Source organism: Nanorana parkeri, unplaced genomic scaffold, assembly GCF_000935625.1.
Source record: "Nanorana parkeri isolate BGI_ZX_2015 unplaced genomic scaffold, ASM93562v1 scaffold1710, whole genome shotgun sequence".
NCBI lineage: Eukaryota > Metazoa > Chordata > Amphibia > Anura > Dicroglossidae > Nanorana > Nanorana parkeri.
Genome location: NW_017307978.1, coordinates 42,409 through 65,003, shown reverse-complemented (window position 1 = coordinate 65,003; position 22,595 = coordinate 42,409). Strand labels below are relative to the sequence as shown.

Genomic DNA, 22,595 nt, shown 5'->3' with positions numbered 1-22,595 from the left:
ATTAATAGAAAGTTTATGTGGAAGGGAAAAGTGTGGAAGAAAAAGGTGCACAAGCAGCAGGGATGACCGCAGCCTGGAGAGGATTGTCAGGAAAAGGCCATTCAAAAGTGTTGGGGACTTTCACAAGGAGTGGACTGTCAAAATCTTTTCTTTTGTTTGTTCTACAAGGTTTTGTATTGGGCTATTTTTTATATATAAATACTGAAGTATTTTTATTCTAATATAAATCTTTATGGGTGGCCTAATATAAACAACAGTGAACAAACACAGTACAAAATCAAGCTATAAATGGTATATTTACAAAGCTAATAAAGCACATATAGGAATAACCAGGTAACAGGCAAAAGACTAGGGGCATGACTGATCACTCAATAACAGTATTCCATAGCAGTGCTACCAAATCTTTACCCCTTCATGACTGAGCTTGTTTTTAGTTTCTGTTCATAAATGACTGAAGCGCGTTTGACATTTTTGCTGTGTGGTTCTTCCACGTCAGTAATATACTTTCTTACAAAGTGCACCCACACATATTATATATTGTTTTTTAGTGGACAGATAGAGCTGTACGTTTATATCACAAATGTGTGTCTAATGCCTCGCTTAGGGCAAATAAAATATAAAAAAGAGGAAAGAACTTAAAGAAAATACTTTTGCCCCAGTTTTGATTTGTAGTACTTTTTACAAAACCAGCACAGCTTAAAAAAAATGCAATAAATACATTCATTTATTTGTCTTTTATTTGGAAAAACCTCACACCCCCATGATTTTAGAATTTTTTCTGTACTTCTCGGCCTAAAATTAAAACCTAACATTTTAATCTTTTTTCTCCTAAAGCTAAAAGTGGTCACCTGGCATACAATGTCACTGTCACTAAGTGTCACACTTAGTGACAGCGTCATACTTTGAACATCACTGTCATGAGGGGGTTAAAAAAAGAAAAATTAACCCCTTAGGGTGAAAAACAAATCTGCAGCTCAGCTGCAGATTTTCATTGTAAAGGGTTAATTTTTATAAACATGATTGTATAAAATATATTTTAAAATATTTTTATTTGTTACATTGATTTTTATATTTTTACACTTTCTTTTTTTAATTTTTTACACTTTCACTATTTTTTTATTTTTTAAAATTTTTATTTAATTATATCAAGCAGTCATTGTGAATTAATCTCACTATTACTGCTTGATTAATTAATTCATTTTTGGTTATTATTAGGCTGCTTCAAACTTAAGAACACCCAATAAAAAAATATTTGCATATCTGATATCTAAAAATATCTGCAGCATTTCAGGATCATCTGTCACTAAAGGTTTTCTGATCGTTCCAACAACGATCAGAAAACTGCAACATTCTTTCAAGAATAGAAACATTATGTTTCTATTGCTGAAAGTAAAAAAAAAAAGCCGGTATACATCGGGATTTCCGATCTACACTGAGTGGCCAGATTATTATGACCACCCCATCAGTACTTCGTTGGGCCACGAGATAACTCCACGAGATGACTTCGTTGGGCCACCTCGTGACTCCACGAGATGTTGAAAGGTGGTGCAAGGAATCTGACACTGCACTGTTGCCCTTCTGTTGTCTTGTACCAGCCTTGCCACTCTCCGTTCTGCACTAACATTGACTAGTCACTGACGGCCACAATTCACACGTTCAGACCCAGATTTTCGGCTGTTTTGCTGATACTCACTCCATGGCTCGCGCCAACAATCATCCCACGTTCAAAGGCTGTTAAATCGCGTTGTTTACCCATATCTTCAGAAAGAAATCACTTCTACTGTTGTGGTAAACAACCTGCTTCCCTATTTATAATGGTCTGGCCCTCTAGCAACTTCAGCGCGAAATTATAGCTAATTATAGCTAATTTGCCTACAAATGTCAGGTGGTCATAATAAACTGGCCACTCAGTGTATACCAGCTGTCAGAGTGAGGGCAAGAGCAGCAAATGCAGCTCTGTTCTCACTCTCAGACACTTGATTCCTAAAGGGGATTGGGTGTCTGAAAAAGGTTAACTCTTTCATTAATGGATGCCTCTATACTGAGGCATCCATTAATGAATGGTAACCGCTGATTCTCCAGTTACCAGCCTTGCAGAGCCGCAAATAACTGGTCACGTACAGTGTACTTGGCCAGTCATTTAAGCACTTTGTGGCGGGACGTTCAGTGTACATCTCCCATCACGAAGGGGTTAAACTGTCTAGAGTTATCTACTATTAGATATTAAAATGCAGGGGTACAGGGCTACCAACAGGTAGAAAAATGGGGACAAAAGTTTCCTGACATATGCAAGCTAAAAGGATTGATTCCTTATAAAAATAACTGATCATAGAAAATTTAATTTAAACAAAGGAAATATAGGTCATACAATAATACATCTTATGTATGATTTAACTTTACTTTAGGTTTATCTTTGGAAACTCTGAAAACATGCAAGTGAGTTTTTGAAAGGGATGATGTGTGACATCATTTTTTTATGTGTCAGTTTTTAGCGGTATGTGTATGTCAGTATTAACAAAATGCCTCTTCTGTTTCATTCTAGTCTGAGCTGAAGTACCAAGAAAAAGGACCAGAAATCAACATTTCAGTAAATTAGAACCTGTGAATGAGAACTGAAAATTATTTGGTAAGATGATATCTGATGTGTCATTTTCTTTTTCTGTGTAAATTTATAAACCTAATATTGTTATGGAAATTCCCTTGTGCTGTGCGCACAAATTTCCGCTTCCGCTGGATATCAACGCGTGCAAAGCGCAACCAATTACGACGCGCTTAAAAGCACTTTGCATTCAGCTCTTTCGTATAAGGAAATTAAGTACTTCAGTAGTGCCAAACAGAGTCAGGCAAGACGCTGATTCAAGTTGGAGTCTCAGTATTGCAAGTCCTGACTAGCACAGGAGCTCCATTTATTTATAGGGCAACAAAGGGATAACGCCCGAGAGGGAGATGGCTTTACAACATCAGCCAATCAGCCCAAAAAGTACAGTTACAAAAGAAAAGGGGAGTGCACCAACGTGGATGCGCAGAGAAATGTGCATGACTCACTAATACTGGTGCACGCATCCTTGTTAAACAAAGGAACCACGCGTGGGGAAATTCGCACCATTAGACTATGATGTGCTCAGTCATGTTCATTGCCCCGATCAGCCACGTGTATGCACATCCAACATCTTAGCCAGCATGAACCCCATTTAATACTGCTCAAAATAAACAGTATCTATTAAGATAATTCTATTTGTTCTTAAAGATTTGAGACTATCTGCGGAGACATTGCTAATGCTATTGCCAATGTACGGTACCAGTAAACCAGCAAGGCATAAATCAATGTCTTCTCATAAAAGCAGATATGTATCCAAAAAAGACAGCGCAGCCGCAATAGAAATATAATATGCATCTCTCGTTATGCGGACTCCGCTTCGCTAATGCGCATTGGCGTTCGCCGGCAATAAGCCCAGCGCATTGCACTTAATGCTCACAAACCGGCAAACACATACACACACTGCGAACACGTCTCCAAGCCCAAAAGAAGGTTTTCATACTGACGGTTTTACCGCTGGCCCCGACTCAACCCAAGTACGCTCTGCTGGAGCGTCCCTAGGTTGAATCCGACCCAGGGAGACAGATGACCTATAGAACACACACACATCCTAATATAAAAATGTCCACATAAGTCCATATAATGAAATTTCCACTGTGTATTGTGTTTTTCAAATGTGATATTCATGACTAATTTTCTAGTAGAATAAGGGATTTTGTGAGCAATATTAATAATTATTTTTTTAATAATAATTTTATTTATTTAAAATGGGACTAGATGCTATACAATTAGTATTGTATATTAATTATATTAAGTACATTTTTTTTTACAAAAATGCAGTTATTAAGCAACAAATCGATTTTACAAATACTTCCTTCATATACCAATTGCAAACAATAAGAGAACCTTTTTAGTTAGCTATTAATTCTATCCAGCAAACTCTGCAACAACTAGTCAGAATGTGCTTTCAGTTTTCCTTCCCTTCCCTTACATACTGTTGCCACACCATCACAGGGAGCTGCATGAGGTGGACTTCACTGGTTGTATCAACAGGTATTTGTGGGGCTTTGCAGGGGGACTGAGATAACACTGTAAATGCAGATGGACTTATAAATAGTTGCTGCAGCACATACTTTTTTAACCCCTTCGTGACTGACGACGTACAGTGTATGTCGCCAGCATCGGGGCTGTTTAAACAGACTACCGGCGACTTTTGCCGCCAGGACTCTGTTTAAACTTGTAAAGCCGACTGTCAGCTTTACAACAGAAGCGATTCTGGCAACTTACCTGTCGCCAGTAAATTCCTAAAAGATGTCACCAGCACTCCAAAAGTAGATTCAATATATTTTAATGACAACAGTCATTCAAAATCAAGGTATACAAGCAGATTCGCGGCACCGCAATGGGGAGTTCAGTGGCACCTTCATTTGCCAACTTATTAATCGATTATCTGGAAGAATGCTTTGTCTACAAATCAACGTTTTTTTCAAATCATGTCATCAACTGGACTAGATTCATCGACGATATATTTGTGAAATGGAACGGTAACAATACTGTCTTTGATGACTTTATAATGTTTCTAAATGTTCTATTTCCGGGGATTGTGTTTAACCCGATTATCTCTAGCCATGAGATTTCTTTTCTGGATGTTAACATTACAATTGATAGCAATCAGGCTATAACGTCAGTTTATACGAAACCTACTGACCGTAACACACTCTTACACTATGAGAGTGCACACCCTTCTCACCTCAAAGACAATCTGCCCATATCACAATTCCTCCGTGTTATGCGAATCTGTTCAGATTCGGACACACGGACAAGACAACTCAAAGACATGTACAATCGATTTGTGGAAAGAGGCTATCCCAATAGTACAATCGACCTAGCCTTGAGCAAGGCGGTGGAAAAATTTGTGTGTGCACAACGTAAACGCACCATAGACGATAGAGTTGCGTTTATACACACATTCAATTCTGCCAGCGGCACCATCAAAAAAGCCACCCATAATAACTTAAACATCCTACAAGCCGATAAAACCCTGACTTCAACCATCAAAAATAGACCGTTACATGTCCATAGACAGGGCAGTTCACTAAAAAATCTCCTGGTTCAGGCTGATCCCAGACCGAAGTACATTAAGAAACCCATTGTGCTATCAAATAGAATTGGATGCTTTAGATGCTTTCATTGCAATATGTGCAATGCAATGATCTGTGGTGACTCTTTCCCTCATCCACACACAGGGAAACAATACAAGATCAATGGCTATTTTACCTGTGACACGGAATACTGTGTGTACCGACTCACATGCCCATGCTCACTAAGTTACGTTGGCAAAACAATTGGTCCTTTTAAACGTCGGTTCCAAAAGCATAGGAGCGACATTAGGACAACAATTGCTAAACACCTAAAAGGCGAAGAACTGGACATTCAAAAACCAGTTGCCATACATTTTGCAAAAATGCACCATCAGACGCATGAACTAAAAGGCATGATAATTGAGCAGGTACACCAGCATCCCAGGGGAGGAGATAGGGCCAAACACCTCCTCCGTAGAGAATCCTTCTGGATTTACACATTAGATTGTGTACAACCCAGGGGGCTAAACACAAACCTATCATTGTCTTGTTTTCTAGACGATAGGTAGATCCATATGGATCCTAGAACTCTCGAGCATATATTTACTCACAGACCCCCCCAATATCTATTTGAAACAAGGGGACTGTCTCCACTCCATGCTTTTGTTCAATAGGGTCACCCAGGGGGCCGCATCATGTACAGGCAGCTCTGGGTCCTCATTTTTTAATTCCTTCCTTCCCTCCCTCCCCCTGTTAAGATACATCACTATTGAACTTCACCCTCCGCTTCTTTCCTGGTGTACAGTCCTCCCCAATTGCACCAATGCAGTCTCTCCACCACATAGGACACATTCAGAGATGTCAGACAGACGAATGCCAATCACTGAATTATTGAATTCATTTTTATATTTTATTTTGATTTCTTTTTTATTTTAGAGAGCTCCGGGCTGGCCGTAGTAAAAAAACGGCCGGCCAGGAGCTCTCTAGATCTGAGCAGGCGTCTTTAGACGTCCGCTCAGACACGCCCCCTTGCGTGCGCCGTCGGGCGCGCGCGAGCGTCAAATGGCTGCAATTTAAAAACGGGCAGCGTAATGGCCTGGCCAGGAAGGGGGTCTAAACACCTGGTCTTGAAGTGGTTAATAAATCCAAAACTTTTTCACTAAGGACAAGCAATGGCTACACCTTATTGATATTTCGCATATCTAAATTACGATTGCAACAATTCATTATTGCAACTATACGTGGCCACATTTGTCAACAGCTGTATGATTCTGCACTTCTGTTATATATTGACTGATACTGTGTAATTTCCATGGATCGTGTTTAACATTCCACATGACTAGGTGGACCAATGGCGTTAGATTTCTGCACTGCGCTGGAACCTGTATTCATGCATAGCCTCGGCCCTCCAGTTCATTATGCGCTTGCGCGAGTGAGCAGAGGGGCGGTACTACCACACAGCTTGAGCCGCAAACAAGGACTCTCATGCGCTCCACGCGGCGCTTGCGCTGAAGTCACAGGGGGTGTGCCAAATCGCCCCGCTCAGCGTCGGGTAACTATGGCAACCGAGTGCGAAGCCGAGAGCAGTGACAGCGGTGCAGAATACGCCGGTTCTCCACATGATGCCGGTATGTTAACTGACCAGTTGTTTACCTAATTCAAAACTGACAGGGTGGGAAACATGTACTTGTTATGCAATTCGGGGCGGGATTGGCTGTGTTTTAAAGGTCACAGATGTATATATATGTAGGTTTGGGTTGCACAGTGTGTTATTCTGAGCCTGATGACGGGACCCATTTGGGGTTTAATAAGGACTTGCGCTAATATTGCGCAACATAAAAATTTGCAACTACCACCATTATATTGTATAGGGTCTTGGCATTCAGAAAATATATAATGTGTGGGGGTTTTAAGTCATTTTCAGGCCTAAAATGTGGAATATAACATGGGTGCAAAAAATGAAAAAAAGGCCTCAGTCATGAAGGGGTTAAAGGGATACCATTGTTCTACTTTAAAGTATATGCAGGAAACAAAAATACAGATACTTTTTACCCACATTTTAGAGCCTACAAACATGGAAAATGCCTGTTGTTCCTTGCAGAATTGAAACCAAAGTAGCCAAAGTAATTAACAGTCAACACCTTCTCCAGCACTACAGTCAACATTTTCTCCCGCGCTATCGGCCAAAATCAGTGTAGTAGGGTGTGCAGCCAATGGTGGCACAGCACAAATCTAAAGCAGAAATAGTCAGCACTCCTTAAATATAATGTATGGGAAACTTGTCGAACTGCACCAAAGTTTGAATGTTAACCAGAATGCCTGTCAAGGCTACCGGCACAGGTGACCCCACACCTGCGCAGGTACCCACACAGGCAGACCAAACACTTATGACCACACCGGACAGGGCAGAATGTTATAGATACAGTTTATTCAACAGCAAACTAAACAACACCCAAAAGCAAACATAAACAAGTAACCTCACCCAGACTACTAGCAGGTAAAGGCAACAGGAGGACAAGCAGGTAATGGCAACAGGAGGAAAGGCAGGTAATGGCAACAAGAGGAAAGGCAGGTCTGCAAATGGGTAACCGTGCTCGGGACACAAACAAGGTACAGGACTGGCAACAGGACTCTGGACAGAAAGCAGGATTATCTGGAACTGGGGACTCAGGGTTCAAGTTTCAGGAAATGATACTGAGCCATCATCCTGACTGCAGGGAGGGTTTAAATATCCTCCCAGGAAGCACCAGGTGATGGCTAAGTACAGGCAGCTGGGAAACACCCGCAGGTGAGCACTGGAGCTGCAGGTCTCAGCTCCTGCGCCACCTAGAGGCGCTCTGGATCCTAACAATGCCACTGAAGATGATGGAAGCGGAGTCTTTAAAGGAGAAGTATTGGGAAAGTAAAATATGCGCTTCCCAATTAGCCACAAAACAATTAGCACTAATGATGTATTAGCTCTTTCTTCCATTCCACTTTCTTCCAATGAGGGGAGAGCCAGTCACATGCGGCAGGAAAATCCTCATGAATATGCATAAGAAACACAAGGGACAGCACCCTCTTCTCGTGAAATATGTTACGTTTATTAATTATATTAAAAATACTCACAATTAAGAAGCACATCTGTTCATGTATGTACACTGATGTCTAGCGACCAACTCCAATCATTGAAATGGAAAAATCCATATACCGATGGCACTGATTGGTTCCGATTGGGTCATTACCAGTAGACTCTGATGAAGGGGGTAAGCCCCAGAAATGGGATAGTAAGGCTTTGGTGATTGGCAGGACCGATCTATGGATGTGAGTGCCATCAGTAAATGGATTTTTCCATTTCAATGATTTCAGTTGCTCATTAGATATCAGTGTATATACATTTACACTGATTACATATGCACTTATTAATTGTGAGTATTGTTAATCCTCTTTTAATATAACAGCATATCTTACGAGAAGAGGCCACTGCCCCTTGCGTTTCTTATGCTCTTCCCAATACTTAGAGCTGGCGTGGAACAGTTCAGCTGTCACATGCCTGCTCTATTCCGAGAGCTGAGCAATCAGCAGTTACACAGTCTTCTACCTGCATAGAGCAGTGTGCTCACGGGACAGACAGAAGAGACAATATTGTCGAGATCCTTCCTGGCTCTGCGTTGTCAACAGATAGCAGGCAGGAGCTTGATATATGCTGAGTTTGAGTCACAGGAGTACCTCAGTAAATGTACTCCTGTAACCCATAAGAGAAGTTTTTGTGGATAAAAAAATGCCATTTTCAGTCAATGACATTATGGTGCTGGCATGTTGGTTTTTTGTTTATTTTTATAGGGGCCTGCAATTGATATAAAAAGGGACCACATATCAAAAGATTGATTCCTTTTAAGGTTCCCCCTTAAATATCTATTTAGAAAAATCCTAACCCAGGCATGCAACTTGGCAGGCCAGGAAAGGGGGCAGTGAGTTTGCACCCTTTCCTCCTCAACAGGGAGATGCTAGCCTGCCAGGCAGCTGCAAAGCCTCCCCATCCCCACAGCAAAGCCCCTTGTCTCTACACAAGGGCCTTTTCCCCATATCTGGTACAAAGAGAATGTGGGGGTCTGCATGGGGGGCTTATTGGAATATTTAAGCCCCCTTTGAGATAAGCCATGCCCAAGAATCTCACAGTTGGCAGATGTAAGGGGCAAATGTGGGGTTGTGGATGCGTCACTGGTAGCTAAAATGTTGGCTTTGAGAAATGATTGGATTCCTGCCGCAGCCAAAGTTTTCAGGTCAGCAGGTTGGCAAATACCTTGTTTTGTTCACCTGTTCACTGAACCCTGAACTGCCACAGCTCAAACCTAATCCTACATCAGTACGAAATGGACCTCGCTCTAACAGGGTAGCGCCTTTGGTTTAGCTAATATTAAGATAAGGTTGGATTAATGTTATACATACTACTTAGAAAAAAAAATACCGGGGCATGGCCTGTGTAAAAAGGAATAACAGAGCTCAGCCTTGCTTGGGGACATGCAAAACTCACTGCCACTCTCAACTCTGCTCCTAAAGTGAAGGAGGACAAGATGGCCCAAGTTCCTAATTGAAGTTCAAGAAATGCACCCTGAGAAAGAGGAAGAAGTCAAGTGACCCAAAATCTCATATTTTTCCATCTTCAGATGACCATTTAGGAGACCTTATCTGTCCTTAAGATCTAAAACAAAGTACAGAAATGAGAGAACATATATAATGTTTAAAAGAAGCGGGTCAATCTCTCTAATCGTTTAATCCTTTTGGCCCAATCATTTCCATTAGTCCCGCAGCATGCCACCCCCTATTCCCCCACAATTTCTCCTGGGCTCTGATTTCCCTCTGGCGGGCTCAGCAAGGAGGGTGTAGGTGGGGAGCGCAAGAGACAATCAGCAAGCTTAGTTAAGTATGAAAAAAAGTGTAACAAAATTCAAGTTAATTAAAATTAGATATGCCACTACTGGGCATTTTGTCCCAATACTAAAGCGCAGATACCAGCACTTTAAATTTCTAAACATAAGCAGCTGCCAGAGGTCCCACACTTGCTGGGGACCTCAGGAACCTTCATGTGAACCGTGTCACCTGTTTACAGTGCCGGCCGCATATCTCCTCCTCCTTCCTGGAACGATGCCGGAACCCACCCGCGAGACCATCCAGACCCCTGGTGAGACCCTGCACAGCCCAACTAAGACCACTGCACAGCCTCCTGAGACCCTGCACAGCCACCTTGAGACTCCACGCAGCCCACCTATGACCCTCCACAGCCCACCATAGACCTTTAGGCTGCAACACAGAATATGTAGCTTCATATTATTCATATTATTCTGCATTGCTGTATAATGCATTGCTGGACTTTGTAGTCCTCTATAGCTGTTGGTATTCTGCATTGCTGTACAATGTATTGGTGGCAGAACTACCAGGGTTGCGGAAGTTGCAGCTGCGACCAGACCCTGGCACTCCATGACTTTCCTAATATCATTAGTCTTTATTGTTTTAGAAAAACTATCACAACACAAAAAAAGGGTATCCGTAATTGGTATCGGCGAGGAAAAGTATCAGTGCTCATAATCAGTCTGGAAAAAATGGTAACTGCGCATCCCTAATTAAAATCAATTAAAATAACCCCCCCCCCCCCTTTCCCCATCTACATGCATGCATGAGGTGAGCCAACATATGAACACAATGATTGCGCCACATATTTTGGGTATTGCTGTGCGCAATGGAGTAAAAGCAATAATTTTAGTGTCATTATTCACAGTTAACCTTAAACTGATGGCTTTTAATGAGAGGTTTTGTTGTTAAAATTGGTGTCTCTTTGGGACTTTGTAATTTGAGGAGGGGAATAGCTGTCTTGACTTCCCTTAGCAATGTGTGCACATTGTTGGAACTCACTTCTTCAGTGCTTCTCACTGCAGCATGGAACTTTTAATAGTAACCAAATGTAAGTCGTATTTTTTTTTTTGCAGCAGCAGCAGCATTGCTGTTCCATCCATTGCCCTGTTTACGTAACAAGCTTGCTTTTTGAATGTCTCCTCCCACCAGAATCTTGATTTTGGCATTGTTGTCAACTGGAGAGAATGAAACAGTCAAATCAAGAAAGTCATGTACATGATGTGCATCTTCTGGTGGATTTCCTCTTACTTGTTAGGTATTTGATTGCACTCAATTAGTTTAGGTAAGGGAATCCTTTTTGGTTCCTTTTATATATGTAATAATAAACTAATTTGCTGAAGTAATTCTTCCTATAGTTTCTATTGAGCTGGTACATGTGTAGGAAATTTGTTCTCCCTTTACATTAAACACATTAAAGAATTCTGAAGTTGTGAATTAATTGCTGCTTGATTATTTAAAACAGCACGCATACTTACAGCTTTCTTTGGCTGTCCACAGGGAAACAGTTCGATCTGACTTATTTTAGGAATTCTTTTCTCTGAAAGTTCCTTGTGATGTAGCTCACTATATTTTGATATAATTATGGTGGGTGACAGTTCATAGTATGATATTGTAATAATCTATTTAATAGGAAGATGGAGCTCAGCTGCGAAGACACGTTAACAGTCACATGCTCTAGCCCAGGAGTACGTGATGGCAAGGGTGAATATTGCCAAGCAAGCTCAGTGCATCATCGGTCTATCTTCCAACCTAACTAAGCTTGCTACACCTACAGTAATTGGTATTAAGGAATGCGGCAATACGGAATGGTCTCTAGGAACAATAGAGGGAGTGATAGGCTTCACTAATGTTACTTCACACAGCAATGCACTTCTTTGGTAATGATGTTCTATTCACACAACCCCAATACTTTGGTATCCCAAACAGTAATATAACAAAGAACCTGTTGTTTGTGTATCTGTATATGTTCACGTCACATATGTTAACCACGTAGTATCACAGTTCATTAAAGCAGGTATGTAACAAGGGTTCCACAGATTCAGTATAATCTCAGTAGTGTAGACAATATCTTTAGTCACCAGCAGAGGGCAGGCTCCCCTTATCCTCAATGCAACAGTACATACGAATCCAGGATAAACTATAGCAGACAGTTGAATCCCCTGTGGGTAGCAACCCAGAGGGGAATACTTGCGGTTTAGGCGCCCAGGAGGTTGAGTGGGAATAATCCTGGCCACGCTAGCGCAGAGAGCCCAAGGTATGTTGCCAGCTGGGGGACAGCTTTCGGGTGGTTGATGCTGCGGAAGGTTGTGGTGGAAGTAACTGGAGGCAGGGAGACAGGAACTCGTCTGGCGTCCGCATAGGGTTGCTGGAACGCCAGACAGTTGTGTGGTCGCGGCTTATGACGAGGCCGGAGGCGGTCTCACGTGACGTCGTCGGCCCGGGGGCGGAGCTTCCGCTCGGTTCCGTGACACAGAACGGCGGCGTCCCCGGGATCCATTACAGATATGTTCCATGTGTAAGGTCTTCATTGAATGTAAAGCCTTATTTAGAAGGGCTGCAGTATATGATATATGCATGTTGTTGCATTCTGAACAAATGTATCTATACCTAGGTTTTTTTTTTAGATGGGGAAAGGTTAGAACCCCTCTCAGGCTTTACTGCTATCTGTTGCTCTATTAGAGGGATTCCCCATAGCTTCCTGTCCTTGGTATAACCTCTCTTCTTAACTTCTTTGTTAGAGAAGTCCCCCAAACAGAACCTCCAACAGCAATAAAACCTGACAGGAGTTCTCTTGTTTTTCTCTTTAAAAAACACTAGGGATGCACAGATACTTTTCGAGTACCAGTGCAGATACTTGGCATTTTCATGAGAACTACCAGGGTTGCAGCTGTTGCAGCTGGGACCTGGCTCTGGCACTCCACCACTGTCCTGAAATCATTAGTCTGTATTGTTTTAGAAAAACCGTTGCATGAGAATAAACAAAAATGTATCAGTACTCGTACTTGTAAGTACTCGGCAAGTACCAGTACTCGTACTCGCAAAACTGGTATCTGTGCATCCCTTTATTTATAAAAACAAAATCGTACATTAAAACAGAGATGTACAAATCCCAGGAGCTCCGTGTGCTCCTTACACATGACGGCTGCCTCCTAACTTTTGAATTTTTCTCTAGTCTAGTCTTGGAGCTCAAAAGTATCGGTACATGTACTCGTACTTGTACCGAGTACGGTACTTGGTATCTGTGCAACCCTAAAAAACACCCTTGTGTAGTCTGAGATTTTACTGTTGTGGAAATTAATTTTTCTAGGTGCAGGTACAAATACCTCCCACTGTTAGCCAGTGGACTCAAATTAAGATGCAATATCACGATATTGGAGTCCAACACACAGACAACAAGGGTATACTGTGGCTAGTCTAATTTATTAAGGAAGTACTTAAGAATTTATAGTAAAATATACATAATTGATACAGCTCTTGTTCTTTGGTCAGATGGCAGTTATAAATCCATAGGGACTTTTCAGATATTTCAGTAGCTCAGATGTTCTGACTTGGCACAGTGCCTTGATTATAATGTTGCCTGTCATTGTCTAGGAAAGCCATGAGTTTCAATATCATCATCTTTCAGATATTATTATTATTGCACAGGATTTAGATAGCGCCAACAGTTTGTGCAATGCTTTACAATATAAGGAAGACATTACAATATAATTTAAGACTAGATGGTAAGGAGGGCCCTGCCTGTGAGGGCTTACAATCTAAAAGGGAAGGACAAGTGATACATGATGAGGTAGCTGTGTGGGGATGAGTTGTTTGAGGTGGGATAGGCTTCCCTGAAGAGATGAGTCTTTAGGGATTACCTAAAGGCAGTCAGAGTAGGAGATAGGTGGACAGGTTGGGGTAAAGAGTTCTAGAGGATGGGAGAGACTCTAGAGAAGTCCTGGAGGCGAGCATGGGAGGAGTTGACAAGGAAGCTGGAAAGTAAAAGGTCTTTGGAAAAGTGGAGGGAACAATTAGGGTGATACTTTGAGACAAGGTTTGAGATATAGCTGGGGCCAGTGTTGTGGATGGCTTTGTAAGTGGTTATTAATATTTAGAATTTTGGGGCGATTGGAAGCCAGTGGAAGGATTGGCAGAAGGGGGTTGCAGACATTGAGCGGTTGGTTAGGTGGATGTCTAGCAGCAGCATTCATGATAGACTGAAGAGGAGATAGTCTGCGTAGAGTTAGACCAATGAGGGGGGAGTTGCAATAGTCAAGACGAGATATAACAAGTGAGTGGATGAGTAGCTTTGTGGTTTCATTGGTGACATCCAAAATTAGGGAAGCATCATAAACAAAATGAGATAGACCAAAGTTTAATATATATACAGTACGTATATATGTATGTCTAAAGCCTTTATGCACTGAAGCCATTTTGAAGCTAAGATGCCATTTTGAGTAAATTTTTCTCCTTCATTTTCCCCCTCTTGATCATTTATTGATCAACCTAACCTGTGTGTTCCCTATTCTTAATATATTATGTATATTATCAGAACCCTTCAGCGGAATTGCCCTGCAATTAAGACACTGGCCTAGAGGGCAAACCTCATTGCAGGGTTTCCTTACCCTGATCAGGCTCTAGTACTATGCTTAAGTGGAGGGTGTTTCCTCAGTAAGAGGTTCTATGTCCTGAGGAGATGCAATGACTGCATCATATTCTGGGGTTTGAGGAGTAAGAGAACATTTCATCTCATAAAAGCATATTGTTCAATGTCATCTTCTTATACTAGCTGTCTTAACAAGGTTAAAATACATCTTCATTTGGTTTATTTGAATTCTTATCATCATCCCCAGTAATCTGGCACATATCATTACATGAAAGAAAATCAATTTACCACCTTTTAAATAGCTGGCATAAAGCTAAGTATTTTATCCTTCTACTTTAATAAAAGAAGAAACCGTACATAAAAGGTTTATTAAATTTGGTTCTAGATCCCTCCTGTTTGTGATGTTTTATCATTACTCATTGACCTTATGACATGTGATATGGAGACAAATACATAATTAAGCATTGTACCCTAGTTATTTTTGTAGAACAGCCTCATAACCCTTAATATCTGAATTTTGGGCTTATAAATGTTGTGGAAAATGTGGCCCTGGCTTTATATACTCAAATATATATGTATATATATAATTTTTTATATTAATTTTCAATTTTCCTGATACCAACATGGCAGCATACGAATGGGTTTAGCTCCGCCCCTCACCCAATCACAGGACCAGGACCTTGCCGGTTGCTTCTGGCCTGCTGCAGGTTCAGCCTCTCCTTGTTGCAAAGTTCCCTTTGCTCGGGTGGCTAAATGCTATTTTACAAGGGAAGCCTCCCTCATATCTTCAGAGTATGGGGTGCAGAAAATGGTCTCTTGGGGTCCTTACATATTCGTTTGTTTCCTCTATCATGGTGGCACTTTGCTATTGGTCCAAGCCATCTACAGAGCTCATGTCTCTAACGCAGAGTAGAGGCTGTGACAGCTTTTGCCTCACCAAGTTAGGTTACACAAGCAGTGGGGAAGCCTGCTGCTGTGTAACCTAACTATCTGTCAAAAGCTAAGACACCTGCATGGCAGTGACGTGCCGTGCCTTCTGTGCTGGGTGAGGCACCCCCAGCCTGCCGAAGCTCCGCCCCTGCCCCGTCTAAGCTCCACCCCATTCAACCGAAGTTCCACCGCCATCCAGTCGAAGCCCCACCCCCAGCTCAGTAACCAAGCTGTGTGGGGAGGAGGAAGGGAGGAGACAGGGAGGAGCCTCCCTGTCCCTCACTTGCTCGTCACTGGTGAGGCATTGAGATCGATGTCCTCATATTTTTTTTCTTTTTTTTGATTGGACAGCTTGGACCAATGGCACTTTGCTATTGGTCCAAGCCATCTACAGAGCTCATGTCTCTAACGCAGAGTAGAGGCTGTGACAGCTTTTGCCTCACCAAGTTAGGTTACACAAGCAGTGGGGAAGCCTGCTGCTGTGTAACCTAACTATCTGTCAAAAGCCGAATGCAGCTCTGCCTGTAATTAACAGGTAGAGCTCCGTCCATGACATGTTACACATGCTAGAAGCCGCTCTAAATAGAGAAAAAGCTGTTAGCTTCAGACTTGAACCTTTTTTCTTCATAATGCTAGGTGAGGCTCTGCCTCACCTGTCTCCCCTCACCCCATCAACAGGCTATAGGATGGTGTGGCTGGCAGAGGTGTATTCACTTTCCTGTACACCTGTACTTTCTCAAATGTCTTGCTTGCCATTCTAAAGTTCCCCTTTCAGTTTATTTATCTGCCATTTAGCCTCACCACAGTCCTAGGTCATTTTCCAAATATTACATCCAGTTACTGCCTTCTTGAGGAACAAGGCTTCAAGTATTACTCTATTTGTGGCGACATCCTGCTGATAGTTCAGCATGGTCATACTCCTACAGTCCACGAGAACATCCTAAGTTAGACTCTGATCAAATTTAACAGGGTTCCCCAACAGGGAAAGCCAAGCAATGTCAACACAATGGATGAGGTTTACAAAGAAACTCCAAGTAGACAACTGCCTTAGTGTTTTGTTTGAGGCAGATCAAGTATCTAGCCTGCTCATCGCTGTCCCATTGTCTCAAGTTGACAGAACCAATTCAGATAGTGAAATTAGACTCATTTGAGGCAACAGGATTCGTCAGTCGACCAAGAAAATAATCCCAAACCCGGAGGATCAGGATGATTCCAAATATGAGATTCTTTGTTTATGGCTAAGGCAGCGAGCCTATTTCATCTGTCATCATCAGTGTCCCTATCCAGTGATAGTGTTAATATTGAATTCTTATGTGCTAATCACTTCAACAACCTCTTAGTCCAAGGCAAGTGACAGTCCAATTGGGGAAGAAATCTCCAGCATCTTGGAGTTCAGAGAGCCTTTCAGATCCATTGACCCTCCGTATGGAATCATAGAACAACAGGACGATTGTTCCATAGATTCAGTGCCACAAGGGAGGAAGGAACTGCTCACTGCTGATGGAGGTACCGCCAATCATGAATTCAGCGCTGAACTCCCCAGAATTTCCTGGCTGACACTATAAGCCACAAAGCCTTGGACAACAATTAATGATTTCTTATCCAGCAGTTTCCTGTGGATCAGCAGCAAATGGGTTATCCAGATCTCAACCTGGTAATCTCTAAGAGCACAGAGTGCAGACACTCCTTGTTAAGAGTGAGCTCTCCAATGGCAGGAGTATTGGATATTTTAATGCTTATGTTTCCTTTAGTCTTACTGGTTTCGAGCTCCTAAATAGTGATGGGCCGAACACCCATCACTATTCAAACATTCGAACGGCCGAAAAGTTCGAATACAAATTCGAACTTTTCGAACCTAATGCAAGTCAATGGGGGTCAAACGTTCGAAAATGAATGTCCCCTTTAAGAGGGCTTATATGCAAGGCATTGGCCATAAAAGGTGTATGGGGGTCTGGGTACTGCTCTGGGGGACAGGAATCAATGACAAAAAGACAACAAAAAAATACAGTTTTTAAAGGAGCAGTGATTTTAACATCACTTAAAGGGTAAGAATAAAAATGAAACATTCCTTCAAATATCGTGTCTGGGGAGTCCCCTTAACCTGTCTGTGAAGTGGTGGATCTGTACGATGTATAGAACCTGCTGCAGCTAAACTGACATTTATTTTTAAATGACGTTTTTTTTTTTTATTACTCTTAAAGTGTGCAGTTCCACCTCCCAAACAATACCAGACTCTTTAGGTCTGGTAGAAATGTTAGGAGGGACACATTTAAAAAAAAAAAAAACAAACTGTGTAGGGTTCTCCCTAAAAGTCATACCAGGCCCTTAAGGTCTGGTAGGAATATTTAGGAGTGACCCCATGTACAAAAAAACTAAAAAAAAGTGTGTTGGGTTCCCCTAAAAAACATACAAGGCCCTTAAGGTCTGGTAGGAATATTTAGGAGGGACCACATGTACAAAAAAAAACAAAAAAGTGTGTGGGGTTCCACCTCAAAGTCATACCAGGCCTTTAAGGTCTGGTAGGAATTTTAAGGAGGAACCCCACCCCAAAAAATGTGGGGTCCCCCTAAAATTCCATACCAGACCTTTGATCTGAGTGAGCGCCCCCCCTCTCCCTTCCACACCAGGCCTCATGCCCTCGGCACAGGGAGGGTGTCCCCATGCCGATGGGGACAAGTGCCTCGTCCCCACAACCCTGACCCGGTGCTTGTGGGGGTCTGCGGGCAAGGGGGCTTATTTGCATCGGGGTACCTCTCTAATTAAGAGGGCACCCAGATGCCGTCCCCCTACCTTGTGAATGAGTAAAAAGGGTTATTCACCATTCACTAAAGGGTTAAAGAAAATATTTATTAAAAAGTCCAGACTTTTGCTAAAATCCTTTAATTGAAAAAGAACAAAAGACATGTTTTTGACAAGTCTTTTATTAAAAAAAAAAAATTGATCCACCAACGTAATTCAGGGTCAATCACGATATCCGGCGTTGTCCACGACGAAAAAATAAAGAGAAATAATTTTTTTTTAAACCTGCCGGCCGCCGTCCCGTCCGCTCCCCGCCGACTCCCGCCGCATAATGGCATTTTGACAGATTCTGGCAAATCATACACAATTGGGCGGAGCTAGCGGTGACAGATAGCTCCACCCAATTGTGTAGTTTACCAACATCTGATAGGCGAGCCATGATTGGGGTAGAGTCATCATGACTTTGCCCAATCATGGCTCTAATTCAATACTGAGCTCTGATTGGGAAAAGTCTTGTACTTGACCTGTGGTCAGGTGCAAGACTTTAACCAATTAGAGCTTCGGAAGGCTTTTTGCATTATGGAACGTCCGCGGTTGAGCAAACCACGAACGTCCCATAAAGTTAAAGTTATGTCCCATAAACGCTTGAACGACCAATGTTCAATTCGAACTTATGTTCAAATCGAACACTCGGACCATCCCTATTCCTAAATAGGACCCTCAATTATCCAGGTAGGGTGATGGCAATCATTTTTCTGTGCCCCATCGATTCAGGGTTTTCTCTATCTTGTAGACTCTGAACCTGGAATCTTCTACTCATCCTGAAAATTCAGACCTCCTACAGTAGATGCTACATCCAAACACATCCTAAATTACCCTAAGTGGCTTGGAGGCTGGAAGAAAAATCTAAAATCTACCTTGCCTGGATTACTCATCTTCAGAGTGTTTGTTTGTATGCTAGAGCACTTACTAAATGTCACATATTCTACAATGTGGAATGATAAAATCATAGACTTCACAAGCTCAAAGGGTTTTGACTCTCTTCCCCTTGCCATGACAGATATATTGGAGTTTCTTCAGGCAAGCATTATGTACTTGGGTGTCAGAACCCTCTATCAGCATCCTCTGAGACAAAATGGGCAGCTCAGTTATTGATAAGCCAGCTCTTAAGGGCTTGCGCAAGAATTTACTCTTCAGGAAAGTCGCTTAATTTTCCCTTAGGATTTACAAATAGTGCCCGATATGTTCTTCCTTCTCGACTTCATCTAGATCACACTTATTCAGATGGACAGTAACATGTAAAATAGTTTTTCTTACAGTAATACCCTCAGGGAGGAGGGTCTTGGATAGTCAAGCTTAGGCTATAAACCATCTTATTGCTACCATTCCCAAGACCGTATAATCCTACATCTCTCTGCCAGAATCATCCAAAGGATGGAAGATCCTTCCATCTAAATAGGACATCAATGTTGCCAATGTTCAAGAATAAAGTTCTGTTTCGGCTCATGCCTTAAATGTGGCTGCTATGCTGAGGAAGTACATTTTAGGTCACCTTCTTTCAAGTCGATCTGTTCATCTTACTGGCGGTACCAGAAAGGGGCTCTCTGCATCCACTAGGTCACATGCATTGTGGCTGGTCAGGCAGATGGAGCCACAGATCAATCTCTGGGTTCACTCTACTGAAGGATTTCATCCTTATGGACAGATTAAGTGGTGTATCTCCAGAGTTATACTGGAAGGCAGTAACCTGGTACATATTCCTGTCCCATTACCGGGTCAATCCAGGAATCTTGTCCATGGTGAAGTTTGGTTCTAAATGTGTTTTAACAATTGTGTAAATTAGATAAATATCTCAACTTTTGCCCTCCCTTGTTTTTGCTTGCTATGTCCCATTCGTATGCTGCCATGTGTGTGTCAGGAAAACAGAAAATTGTATACTTACCTTTTGGTAATTTTCCTTTCCTGACGCCAATACATGGCAGCATACGGGACCCTCCCATGGCTTTTGCATTGAGTGCTTGTTAAGAGAATGGTGACCTTGGGAGGCTTGCTTTATTTATAGTATAACTGGTCCTGTGATTGGGTGAGGGGTGGAGCTAAACCCATTCGTATGCTGCCATGTATTGGCGTCAGGAAAGGAAAATTACCAAATGGTAAGTATACAATTTTCCGTTATATATACATACAAACTATATTACCAAAAGTATTGGTACACCCCTTCAAATCATTGGATTCAGGTGTTCAGTGAAATTTCCTTGCTACTAAATATTCCGCAGTCAACTGTTAGTGGTATTATAACAAAGTGGAAGCAACTGGGAACAACAGCAACTCAGCCACGAAGTGGCAGGCCACGTAAAATGACAGAGCGGGGTCAGCGCATGCTGGACCACACTCTGCGCAGAAGTCGCCAACTTAAGTCATCATAGGGTACAGTATCTGTGGAAAACATAGTAAGTTATCATTTCTCCAGCACTCTGTTCCATCTGCTGCTGCTCACCTGTCAGCCCACTTCTGATGTCCTTGGGTTGTGGCCTGCCTCTGCAATGAGATTAGAATCTCCATACTTACTTCTGAAGTTTTGTTTATTGTAGTCACAATCACCCTCACATCAGGCAGCTCTTTAATAGCTTGCTTCACGGATTGATTCGCCTTTGCATTTCCCTTTTACTTGTTGTCTTTGCCTTTACTTTGAGCATGGCTACCTGAGAATGGCACTGGAAGGCTAAAAATAATCTTTGTAATTACTTAGCATGCTTGACTGGTTTGCCTGTTGAGGTAAACAAAAGTTTCTGGCTTTCCAGAAAGGATTGAAATCATGAGCAATCCCAAAAGCATATCTGCTACATGTGTATATTTACTCTTTTGTCTTCAGCAATCTCAGAAACTCTGGCTAAAACTCTTAATTCTACTACGTGTACTGAATATTTGGTGTCAAATGTTAAGTATACTTCATCTATTGTTACAATTGCATATCCAGCTACAGGTTTCCATTCTTCTGTGCAGAATCTACATCTATCTACAAACAAAAATTAATCTAAAGAATGCTGATAGTTGGACTTAGTGATTCTATTTCTTATATCATTAGCTCTATCCAATTATACAGTTCATTGAAAAATTTAAAATACACCCAAAATAAAGATAGAAAGAAAAAAAAGAGGGGGTTGGGAGCCAATAGCCAAGTATGTCTTTACAAAAAAAAAATAAAAGCAATTATGCACTGAGTGGAGTTTTGCAGGCCAGTCACTTCTAACACGTTTCCAGCCGTTAGTACACAGTTTAATGGAATAAATTGTGCACTAATGTACTAAACTCATCCCACCACTACCACAACAATCTCACGGATGGGGAGCCCACCCACGGCGACTCGCTAACCGTAGCGGGTTCCTCGTCCAGAGGAGGGAGGGTGCTTACTTTGGGCTGATAACACACCTGGGAAACAATTGTCACAGAGCCTGCCACTGGAGGGCGACACACCCAAAGTTAGTTTACTGAACACACACACTCAGATACAAATCTTACATACAATCTGGTGCACTCTAAGGGGTGTGTAGCAGCCAAGTGATTACCACTTCTGCGATTCCTCAAGCTATCCTACAAGCTAGAATCCTTGTGTTACCACTTTCCCACTGCTCACTAACACTAGACACACGACTCAAAGTAGTCTGCCAGCACCTAAAATTCGTCCACGGACTGGTCTACTAGGAACCACCCAGATAGCAAGGATAACTTGCCACAAACTTGTGGCAGGGTTCAATTGTAATTCTTGTTAACTTGCTGCACACATTCCTGGCAAGTTGTAGACTTGCAGAACACTTGCAGCACTAGTTGACACTTTTTGAATTTGTAGCAAATTTGCTTGGCAAGTCTACAGCAAGAGTCTTGCAAGTCTTAAGGTGCCCATACACTGTGCGATTATCGCACGATAATCGCGGGAAATCCCGCGATCGTACGATAATCGCAAAGTGTATGGAAGGCGTGTCGTACGTCTTGTCCTGGTGTGCTTGTGTCTTTCTTACAGGCATAGGCGTCTCTACAGGGGGACAAGGGGGGCAATTGCCCCCCTAGGTTATTCCTTGCCCCCCCCCAGCTGATTCCCCTTTAAAACGGAGGCCCGTACAGTGAGGCGGGCGGGCAGCACGTTCACTTCGGCAGAACTGACAGATCGCCGCTAATACAGCGGCAATCTGTCAGTTCTGCCGAAGTGAAAGTGCTGCCCGCCCGCTTCACTGTACGGGCTCCTCCGCAGTCGGCAGCCAGCTGAATCTTCCCCCGCCCATCGCAGCTGCTATTGGCTGGGAGGGAGAGGGCAGCACTGCCATTGGCTGCCTGTGTA

General features: G+C 42.3%; 1 protein-coding gene across 1 annotated transcript in view; it reads left to right on the top strand.

Moving 5' to 3' along the window:
* LOC108799384 (electrogenic sodium bicarbonate cotransporter 1-like) overlaps positions 1-22,595 on the top strand; it is a gene marked incomplete at its 5' end in the record, with an annotated part of 300,557 nt that overhangs the window by 246,931 nt on the left and 31,031 nt on the right. Inside the window, one exon of the mRNA XM_018571249.1 lies at positions 2,543-2,626. Within this exon, the coding sequence (XP_018426751.1) occupies positions 2,543-2,596 (54 nt within the window). The remainder of the gene's footprint in view (positions 1-2,542; positions 2,627-22,595) is intronic.